Here is a 12,189-nt window from a genome sequence, read left to right as displayed (position 1 = left end):
AGATGGAAAAGGCAGATTATGTTGGTTTTTATTTTTTACACTTCTTAGTTTGCAGTCTGATACTGTCTTGGCACAGGATTGCCTAGAACCATCAGTAGGGGGAAACGTGCTACAACATAAGTAAGGGTACTGATTGATTTGACTTTGCAAATGATGCTGCTAGTTTTGAAAATGCTGGGGGCTGGCATGGGGAGCCAATGGAGTTTCATCAGGGTGGGGGTGATGTTTTTCATTTTTATTCAGGCCCTGGATGAGACATGCCTCGCTGTGTGGGATGCCCCAAGAGGTGCCAGTGTGAAATGAGCAAGAACAAGGGCTTGAAGAGAAGTTCTAAAGTCAGTTTCCAGGAAAATAAAATCACCTTTGCTGTTTGCAATGTGCTCCTTAAGGGAGAAGCTGGTGTCCAAAGTGAATCCAAGTGATTTGAGATTCAGTGAGAGTTAGGGTTCAAAACAGTCAAGGTTCATGTAATTGAGCCACGTTTGTAATGTATCTTGTTTGTTGTTCTTAGCAAATAATAGAAGTTCAGTCTTCCTTGGGTTGAGCTTCAGGTAGGCATTGGACATCCAAGCCTGGATGATGAGCAAACAGTGAGACATTGGATGTCAGAAACACAGGAGACTTTCAAGTAGAGTTGTGTATCATACGCATATTGGTGAATCTTGATGTTGTGATCTGTGAGTAGGGTCCCTAGCAGCTCCAAGTAAAGATTGAAAATGACAGGAGACAGTATGGAACCCTGGGTAATTCCCCACGTGTTAGGGATCTTTTGTGACCTGGAGGGTCATGTATTTGTATGAATTTACATTTTACATTTTTTAAAGTTTATAGTTATTAAATGATTGTTAATTTATAAATGCATTACATTTTTATAAAATATTGTAACTACTATCATAAAGTTACAATAATGTTAATACATGTGTGTGTGTGTGTGTGTGGGTGAATGTGTACATGACAATATTTTCATCCACAAAAAATTGGTAGCTGACATTCTTGTATCACAAGTATGTAAAGTTGATATTTTGATCCTCATTATTGTCTCTGCTATATTTTTGTATTGGAATGTTTTTGAGCTAATAGTCTGTCATACAAGCATAGAATAATTTAATTCTAACATGTTAATTAAACTGGAGGTCTGAATGTACAGAACAAAGGACAGACACATACCCCAAAGACAGCGCATTCCATTGCATAGGTTTCTCAAACTCTGTACAATTCCAGTACATTCAGATGAACTTGCATCTAATTTCCTAATTTCATTTTGTATCTCCCAAGCATGGTAAACCACCATGAAAAGGCTGGCAGAGAACCAGGTCATAATCAGCAGGGTGGCATTGCACGCAGCGCCGCCCTGGCTGATTCCGAGCTCTGCCACCTTCAGCCTGTCAGGATCACTGATCACAGTGAAGACGGTGGTACTCTGGCAGTCCGACCTCCAGGGTCTTAATGTGGTGGTCTGACCACCACAGCAGAAACGGTCCTGACCGCCACCGCAATGTTAAATTGAATACATATATATAAATATTGTAAATGACATATCATCAAGTATTAGTAGGCAATGCTTCTTAGTTTAATGCTAGAGGGATTCCCACGCATGTGAACACCTCTGCTATGATGAGGACTTTGCTGTAGATTCTGCTGTGCAGATTCATAAAATAGACGTGTTTCCTTTGGGACATGCACTGGCATAAATGCCTTTTTTTGTCAGAAGGTACACAAAAGGTTCGATTGTGGCTTTGTCTATCCCAGTACAAGTGCACTTTTTGATTTTCACAAATGCATGTCCTGAATGAAGGCATAGGCAGATAAGATGATTTGTCTCATTAGTGTGTCCTGGGAGTCTTTGATGGGTTTTTGAAAAGGCATCCATAGAATGGTCTGCACAACCTGGATCTGAAGCATCCTAAATATAGCTCACTCCTATTGTTGATAGACACGGTAGTGGAAAACAAATCTGTATGCAGCTCCCGTATGCTCATTAAGCATTCAGCAATATGCAGTCAGTTGACCCACAGTGGTCAAGACACTGTAGGTAGTGTGGCAGTTAAGTACTGGATACAATAGGAAATCTGGATTTATTTGTTCCTGTAGGTGTTTGCTGTTGTGATGATAACTTGGTGTCATTTATCACTTCTTAATTAATTTGTCATAACACTGACAAACGTACTTTGTTATTTGGTGAATAGAATTAACCAAAACTGTTTGCCTGATATCTAGTGTCCTGTAGATAAAGGCATTTTTTGTAAAATTTGGTAACCAGATACAAGTATCCTTGTCAGTCTAGAGCATTGGTACTAAGTACAGCCCATTACCACATGCGGCCCTCATGACCTTTACATGGACCACCCAGTTCGTCAGCAGCACTTCGTTGCTGTTTACTCAACTCAGCACTAACAAAAGGGCGTTAAACAGGCAAGCATTTATATAAAGGTTAATTGGTGTTAAATAAAGGAAGTGACTAGGAAGTGACATGGGCAGTGCAGGGGCCCCCTGTGGTCCCTGCACCTGTTCTCCACCGGCCTTTTCATGGCAGTGTAACCGCCATGAAAAGGCTGGTGGAGAACAAGGTCATAATCAGCAGGGCAGGGCAGGTCTGCATGCAGCATTGCCATGGCGGATTGAAACCTCCACCTGCCGTCAACCCGTCTGGATCAACAATCCCAGCGGAGAAAGTGGAACCCTGGTGGTCTGACCTCTGTTTATTATCCTTTCCATGTAAAAGGGGTGGGGCATTAGGGGTGACGAGCTGTGTGTTTGGCTGGTCGTCTTGGGCTGGCCAAACACACATGCGCACATGGCTCTCTCCAGCCCAGCAACACGGTTGGGGGCTGCAGAGAGCCTCCACAGGCTCCCAGTCTGCCTGGGAGTGCCCTGACTGGGCGCTCCCAGCCAAACCCAATGCTACTCTGAGCAGCGCCAGGATTGGTGCAGGGCAGGCAGCGACAGGAGAGGAGCGCGGCGCGGGAGCAAAGCAGGTGAGTTTTTTGTTATTATTTAATTATTGCTTTCCCGCGACTCCTGCGACTCCCGCGCCTCCCCCGCACCCTCCACCCCTCCCAACTCAAGCCAAGCGAGCCGCTCCTGCTCACAAAGCATACTTTGTACATTTGATACCTTTTCTAAGTGCTGCAGTAATATGTTTAACTGTTACACAACTCATCATAGGTCGCTGACCTCTAGAAATGTGTTTTTGGCTGCTTAAAACTCGCTCAGCAAGTAGCCTCCTTTTTCACCCTGCGCCACAGCATGAGTCCGTCATACTTGATTCTAAAAGAATACCATATTGCTGCAAAAGTATGCAAAACATAGCCACTGCACTAATCTTTAATGTTTGGAGATCAGCTAAGAATTGCCTTCTCTGTCCTGTCATGCAAATGCATTTTTCCTTCTGATTCCTAAGAATTTTCCACAAGACACTGCTCCTCAAATCAGTGGCATTATGCAAAATGATGGGACCCCTGTGCAGAATGTCACGTTTCCAGAGTCTCCCATATTTCATAAATATTTACATGCTTTGAACTGAATACAGAATGGGGCCCCCTGAAGGGTTAGGGTCTCTCTGCACTGCAAAGGCTGCAGGGTCTGTGCTCCACCCCTACCAAAAATTGTTCACTTCAGTAGTTAACAAGATGGCTATCCTATGCCAACTGCTGTCTTAAGCATTGCGATGCACAACATCCTAATAAAACAATAGCACCAAAGTGCTCCTCAGCAACACCTCCGTATATTTATTTGGAACTTTACATACAGCAAATTCAGAACCTTTAAATTTCAACTATGCATTGGAAAACCTTATTTAAATAAGGGTTTCAGTATTCTAGTAATTTGATTCACTCCACTCCCCATATGGTACTTTGTATGAATTGTTAAGGTATGTTGTGTTGTTTTGCAATCTGTATCCAGATAAGCCAATAATTCATAATTTATAGGTACGTTGAGCTATTTGAAAGAACATGTAAATAATGATATACTTCCATGTTTCCCCAGCTTTGCCACAAACTCTATGAGGTGATGACCAAGTTGGGAGAACAGCATGCTGACAAGGCATTCACGATTCAAGGGGCACCGAGGTAAATATGCAATGATCGATCCTATTGACTCTTTCAAAAAGGTCTAAGACTTCTTTCATATTTTTGGAACATTTGATGAAACTGAGACACCCTTTCTTACCTTCAAGATAACATGGATTATTTATCATACTTGGAGGGCTGAAGGTAGTGAACAAACGTATTTTATTAACAACAGTCAAGAGTTTTCTCATTTATATATTTATGTATTTGTAAGTGAAAGTTGTATAGCATGAACAGAGCTCCAGGGGCAACAATGTTTGACATGAAAGGAGTTACAGTATGAAAGTCGGAGGGAAGTTGTTTCACGTGAAACTACATGGACTGTATGACAATGTGAGAGAGCTGTTTTTCAGTGCATTAGGTTCAAGAATACTGCGGGACATATACTAAAGCATATGCGACCATTTCAAAAATCCTGTGTTGCTCAAATTGGTATCAAAATATGTTAATTTGATGCCATTGCTTTGATTTCATCTTCACAGTTTGAGAAGAAGCAAGAGAACCTAATAAAATTATTGAATCGTTATATGAGGACTTCTGGGCTAATATTTTGTATAGTATGTTTAGAATTACTTCAGCAGGCTACTAACATACTAAAAATGCTACTCCAAAATCTTCATACATCTATGCCTATGCCTCTCTTATCTTTTATATGTGGAAATTTCCACCCTGACTATGGAGATCTCTGCACATATAGGCCTACTTTTTAGCATTAACTATGAGTGGGACTGTGGATCATCTAAGTTTGAGAAGGAACAAGAGAACAACTACAGACGCCTAGGCTTATACTTTGTATAGTATGTTTAGTAGTACTATAGAAGTACTACTGACCTACTAAAAATTCTACTCAAAAACCTTCATACATATATGCCTATGCCTCTCTAATCTTTTATATGTGGAAATTTCAGCCATGACTGTGGAGATCTCTGCACATAGCTGTAAATGTGGGTGAGACGGTGGAGTGACTGAAAAATGGGGACTGCATACTACTAAATGGGAGAGGTTTAAGGGGAAGTAAAGATGGGTTAAGGGAGAGGTAGGGGGTGTTAAAGGAAGAACATGCACCCTCCCACAAAAGACTAAGACCATTGCTGTTCCTAAACTGCACTTCTAACAACTTACTACAGGCGAAAAGGAGTAAATGTATTCCACCTTGGCCCTGAAGTAAGTTCAGCACCACTCTTTGTCACTCACAGGTAGTCCGACACCCTCTCATAGAGAACAATAGAGGTAGTGACTTAGGGCCTCATTACCACTTTATCAGTCCCCCCACAGGATGGCCAAAGCAGCAGAGTGGACGCCACTGTCGTGCTGATAGCATCCCCCCTTCGTATTACAGTGTACCCGCCAAGCTGACCAGCAGGAACATTGTAGTATGACGTTCCCGCTGGGTTGACCAGTGGGAACAGTGCTACAGTATTGGCGTCAGCTCCCTTGAGGGAGGAGAGGCCAATACCTCAGCACCCCAGCACCCTCAGAATGCGCACTGTCTGCAAAGTAGACAGTGCACATTTTGACTTTACTGGGCAGGAGAGCCCCAGCACTGGCCTACCACCAGCCTTTCCATGGCGGGGAACCTGCCATGGAAAGGCTGGCGGTAAGTGGGGTTGTGATCAGCACAGTGGTGCTAAGTTCAGAACTGCCGTGGTTGAGTAAAACCCCGACCGCCGTTAGCCCATCTAGAACCATGTTCCCGGTGATGACGGCGTTCACCTGGGGTCTTACTGCCAGGGTCATAATGGAGGGGACAGCCTAGAGTGTGGCAGATCTGACCATCACCGCAAGTCTAACTGGCCTTAGATCGCCAGACTCTAATGACCCCCTTAATTGCTGAAAAAATATATTTAAAAATATTTTTATGTTAACTATTAAATGTAAATTACAAAATGAATATTATTTAATTTACAAATAATGCAATGACCTTTTCTAGTTAAAAAATAAATGTTACTTTATTTTCTTACAATATATTCATTTTATACACAATGTTTAGAAATGTTAAAAATATAATATAAATATAAACATTTTACTTTAGGTGGGTTTAACTTTAAAGAAAATCTTTAAAGAATAATTGCAATTCAAACTAGTATACTTACATTTATTTAAAATGTAATTTTAAATATGGTTAATAGTGCAGTAACTATTGCAGTAACTATTTAAAATAAGCATCTATAGCAGTATTTTACTTTAATATTGAACATACCAAATGTTATTTTTTTAAACTTTATAAACTTTTAATTTTTCTTTACTTTACCATAAGAAGATCACAGTCCAGATTGTGGAGATCTCGACACTCTACCATGCACTGTGCTCTCACAAATAATGATGCTGCACTAAACAGCATTATATTGTAAGAGATTCTCTGCCACTCTACTGCACAACACTACAATTGACAACACTGAACTATACAACACTGTACATCACTGAACTCCACTCCATGTATCTAGTCTCTACAACACTCGGCTGCACTCTATGACGCTTTACTCGATAATGACACTCCAGTCACTATACTCCACTGCACAACACTCAGCAACTGTTCGACATGTCACTGCACTGTACAACACATCGCTTCACTCTACGGTAATCTACTCCATGATATGAGACACCACTCCAAACCTCTGCTTAACATTTTAGTCCACTCTGTGCTATGTCACTCTACTCTCTTTAACTCAACTCTATTCCACTCTACAATACTCCACTCTACAACACTAGACTCTGCGACACTCTCCTTCACTGTACTGTACTTCATGCCACTTTATGACACTGTGTAGATGTGTAGAGTTGCATACAGTGTAACAGCAAAGAGTGGAGTGGCGTAAAGTGGAGTGTTGTATAGTGAGCAGTGTATAGTGCAACAGAGAATAGTAAAGTTGCGTACAGTGGAGTGGCATGTAGTGGAGTGGTGTGGACTGCAGTGGCATACAGGGTGAACTATAGTAGCATAAAGTGAAGTGACATACAGTGGACTGGTGTCCAATCGAATATTGTAGAATGAAGTGGAGTAGAGTGGAGTGCCATACACTGGAGTGGTGTAGAGTGGATTAGCGTACAATGGAGTGGCATACAGTGGAATAGACTGGAGCTGAGTAGAGTACAGTTGAATGGCGTTCAATGGAATAGCATATAGTAGAGTATCATCCAGTGGAGTGGTGTACAGTGGAGTGACATACACTGGAGTGGCATAGAGTGGAGATGCATACAATGTAAGAGCATAGAATTTAGTAGCGTACAGTGGTGTTCTGTACAGTGTAATAGCGTAGAGTGGAGTTATGTAGACTAGAGTCTTATAGAGTGGAGACGCATAGAGTGGAGTGGCATAGAGTGGAATAACATATAGTGGTGTGGCTACAGTGGCTTGGCATATGGATGTATGTGAAATTTAGCAGCAATGTAGATTATGTTGTGCAGAGTAACTCAAATCAGCAAATTGTGCTGCCTTGCATTTCTCCAGATTTACCAACCAACGCAGGGCCATGCATGGTGGCCTTGTGTTGTTCTGTAAATCTGACTTAAGTATTGCTTTGCCCATGTGACAAAGTGCGTGACGCAAGGCTACCATAATCCAGTAATACGATAATGGATTACTGTGATAACTTTGCAGTATAAAGTGGTACATGATGGTGGCAAGCCAGTATACAACTGGGTAATGGTTGTTTTTAGAGAATGAAAATGTGGCCATATTGTTTTTACTACACTTTACCTGTACTCAGTGTTAGGGCCTTGGATGTAGGTAAGTAGTAGGTTTATTAAAGTGGTACTAGGTAGGGAAATGTATTTATATTTTTCATATATTTTTTTAAGTTTTCAGCAATGTACCACTATAGTTTCACAACATTTTGTGAAATTCCATGAAAGTACTGCAGTGACAGATATCACTAAGTGTAAATGCCCCATAACTTAAAAGATACTTACCCGCAGTGCCCACAAAACATAATCTCTGCACCATAATGTAAAATCTTAACAAATTTCATGTAAATCCATTCAGTCATTTTTGCACTTTGTCAAATGCAATAGTCTATGGAAATGCATTGGTGGAAAAACGCATTTTGGGGGGCACTTTTCTCCTTGCACCCCCTTAGAGATTCATCAAAAATTTACATCATCTCAAAATGGAGAAAATGCTATAGATCTGGAATGTTTGGATTGATAAGTCAAATGGGTGAAATTTTATTAGGGAGCTACTATCCGAGGAATTCCTATCTTTGGGAATACTAAATAAAACTACAAAGTGGCAATCAGATTTAATGAGATTCCTTTCTTTTTATCTATCGTATTTGTTATATATTTGTTTTTTGGTTTCCATAATCACGTGGCCATAAATGTGGTTTTTAGTTCTTCATGCAGTAATTATGAAAGTTTACATATGCAATCTAGTTTCTTTTGTGGGCTTCCTTGCTACTTTTAGTATGATTGTGCTACATATGAAGTCAATCATTAGTTTAAGATTTGTTTTCCTAATGGCCAGTTTTCATGTCTTCATATAATAGTTTGTGTAGCTCACTTCCAGGTAATTTTTCCATTTTATATTTTGTATAATATAACCTAATTAAAAAGAAAAAAAATGAAATTATTTTAATTATTTAAATATACTGCTCTATATATATACATATCATGAAACATTGAAAATAATGTAAATTTGAAAATATTACATACATTTCTAAACAAATAAAATAAAAAACAAAAAACATTCGCAAAAACATTTGCAAACATTTGAAACAAATAATATAAAATTAAAGTTATAAACAAATATTAATAATAAATATATTTAGGCAATATTAGAAAATGTATATGTCTGCAGATATTACATACACTATTCCCACTGTTATGGAGCTGTGGAGAAAGTGTAGAACTTAAGTATATTATGCCCCCTCCAAACAGTGCAATTGTAGGGAAAGTGTTGGACTTTGGAAGGGTTAACTTTACTATTTCCACTCCAATCTGTGCAATAGTAGGGAAAGTGTTGGACTTCTGAAGGGTAAATTTATTGTCCCAACTCCAGTCTGTGCAACAGTAGTGAAAGCACTGGACTTCAGACAGGCTAAAATCCCTATTCCCAATCCAGTCTGTGCAACTTTAGGGAAAGCATTTGACTTCGGATTGATTACTGTTAGAATTGGTGTCTTTGGTTGGCAGTCAGATTACCCCCTGTTCAAGCAAGGACCCTCACTCTAGTCAGGGTAAAGGAGAGTCACCCTCAGTTAACCCCCACTCACCCCCTTGGTAGCTTGGCAAAAGCAGGCAGGCTTAACTTCAGAGTCTAGGTGTAAAGTATTTGTACCAACACACCCAGTAACTCAGTGAAAACACTACAGAATGACACAATACAGGTTTAGAAAAATAGGTGATATTTATCTAAACAAAACAAGACCAGAATGACAAAAAGCCATCATACACAAGTCAAGTTTTAAATTAAAAAACAAAAAGAGTCTTAAATCCTTTAGAAAACAGTGCTGACGCTGTTAGCATGAAAAAGTACCTAGGTTGCGTCAAAATACCACCACACAGGCGAGTGTGCATCGGAAAAAATCCAGTGATGCGTTGATTTCTCACTCGCAAGTGAGACCGTGCTTCATTCCTCCTCCGGTGGATAATCCAGCGATGCGTCGATCCGGACAGGCACCTCGGGTCCCTGCAGGCTTTGCATTGTTTTTCCGTGCAAAGCGAGGTTGTGTCAAAAATCCTGCGGCACGGTATCAGCAAAACTGCTGTATGTGGGTTGTGATGTTATCAGCCTCCGTCAGCGGGTGTTGCGCATCATTTTTCCAGCCATGTGCGTTGATCTTCCAGCCACGATACAGGTCAAGCGTAATTTTCAGCTGCAAAGCTGGCTGCGCGTCGGTTCTCAGCCGTGCCTCGGAAGGTGCGTCTAAAATTTCCCGGCATGGCGGTCTGTGCGTGGATTTTCAGTCTTGGTCTGCCAGCTTCACCTTTCAAGGCCCTAGGAACTGGATAGGGCACCACTTGGCAGGGCAGGAATCTCAGCAGAGAGTCCAGGTGCTGGCAGGGGAAGTCTTTGATGGCCCTGAGACTTCAACAACAGGAGGCAAGCTCAGGACAAGCCCTTGGACATTTCTTCACAAGCAGGAATGCACAACTAAGACCAGTCTTTGTCCCCTTGCACAGGCAGAAGCTCCACAAAGCACAGTCACAGGCAGGGCATCACTTCTCCTCATCTCTTCAGCTCTTCACCAGGCAGAGGTTCCTATTGATTTCCAAAAGTGATCTAATTTTTAGGGGTTTTGGTGCCCTTCTTATACCCAGTTCTGTCTTTGAAGTAGGCATACTTCAAAGGAAAGTCTCTCTTGTTTGTGAAATCCTGCCTTGCCCAGGCCAGACCCCAGACTCACACCAGGGGGTTGGAGACTGCATTGTGTGAGGGCAGGCACAGCCCTTTCAGGTGTAAGTGACCACTCCTCCCCTCCCTCCTAGCACAGATGGCTCATCAGGATATGCAGGCTACACCCCGCCTCCTTTTGTCTTACTGAGTAGAGAGGTGCAAAACAGCCCAACTGTCAAACTAACCCAGACAGGGAATACTCAAACAGGCAGAGTCACAGAATGGTCTAAGCAAAAAAATGCCTACTTTCTAAAAGTGGCATTTTCAAACACACAATTTAAAACCAACTTTACTAAAATATGTATTTTCAAATTGTAAGCTCAGAGACCCCAAACTCCACATGTCTATCTGCTCCCAAAGGGAATCTTCATATTTAAAGGTAGCCCCCATGTTAACCTATGAGAGAGACAGGTCTTGCAACAGTGAGAAACGATTTGGCAGTATTTCACTATTAGGACATATAAAACGCATTAGTATATGTCCTACCTTAAACACACACTACACCCTGCCCATGGGGCTGCCTAGGGCCCACCTTAGGGGTGTTTTACATGTAAGAAAAGGGAAGGTTTAGGCCTTAGATCTGAGGCATGATTAGAAGGCTACTCATGTGGGTGGCACAATCAATGCTGCAGGCCCACTAGTAGCATTTGATTTACAGGCCCGGGGCACCTCTAGCGCACTGTACTAGGGACTTACCAGTAAATCAAATATGCAAATCATGGAAAGCCAATTACATACACATTTTATATAGTAGCACTTGCACTTTAGCACTGGATAGCAGTGATAAAGGTCCCAGAGTAACAAAAACAGCAAAAACAGAGTCCAGCACACATCAACAACCTGGGAAACAGACTCAAAAAGTGAGGGGAGACCATGCCAAGGATGCCAAGTCTAACAGTTACATTTATTATTCCCACTACAGTCTTGGCAACAGTAGGGAAAGTGTTGGACTTCAGAGGAAAATGTATTCTTCCCGCTCCAATTTAAGAAACAGTAAGTAAAACTGCTTCACTTAAACACATCACATATTTGCATAACCATATTAATTTAGAAAATATACAAAACTCTTACTATAAACATTATTATTTAACATAAAATAGATACGTATCTAAAAACAGTTAACCATTTTACAAAATTCATAAATAATGTAATATTTAAATTTCAATTTAAAAATAATGGTTATTTAATTATAATTTAATCACTTGCCATCATATACCCATACAAGCCTAGAAACCCACCCCTAAAATACAACTAAAACAAAAAAGTATAACACATTTCTCATAATAGATAATCACTGAAATAACAAATAAATTGCTAATTATTAATTACTAAACTTCCCAAGCAACAACCCTAAAAACCCAGCAGCCCACATCTAAAATATAACTAATATGTGTAAATATTAAACAACTTACATATTTATTAATCAATTAAATACCTAATTTTATTTTAATAATTATTTTTTAAATATTACTTATCTCCCCACCCTATGCTCCTACAAACCTAGCAACCCACAACTAAAGTATAACTAAATTAAATCTGTATCAGTATTACATAGTCTACATAATTATGAATCACCCCAATAATTGATAATACAATAATATTAATACATTAATAATACAGTCACCATTATTTATTAATCAATATTATTACTTTTAACTTCCGATCCTATACTCATTTAAACACAGCAGGCCTCAACAAAAACGTAACTAAAATACATAATCATTACACAATTTTCATAATTAATAATCAATTAAATAACTAATAATCAATTAATTGTAATTGTTA

At 40.1% G+C, this 12,189-nt stretch overlaps 1 protein-coding gene across 12 annotated transcripts in view; it reads left to right on the top strand.

Annotated features, from left to right (window-relative positions):
* AMPH (amphiphysin) overlaps nt 1-12,189 on the top strand; it is a 927,201-nt gene that overhangs the window by 623,839 nt on the left and 291,173 nt on the right. For all 12 annotated transcript variants that reach the window (XM_069215773.1, XM_069215772.1, XM_069215765.1 and 9 more), the window contains exon 9: nt 3,988-4,070. In XM_069215773.1, coding sequence (XP_069071874.1) covers nt 3,988-4,070 — 83 coding nt within the window. The remainder of the gene's footprint in view (nt 1-3,987; nt 4,071-12,189) is intronic.

Source organism: Pleurodeles waltl, chromosome 2_1, assembly GCF_031143425.1.
Source record: "Pleurodeles waltl isolate 20211129_DDA chromosome 2_1, aPleWal1.hap1.20221129, whole genome shotgun sequence".
Taxonomy (NCBI): Eukaryota; Metazoa; Chordata; class Amphibia; order Caudata; family Salamandridae; genus Pleurodeles; species Pleurodeles waltl.
Note: the sequence above shows the minus strand (reverse complement) of the source record. Positions and strands in the feature narration are given on the sequence as shown.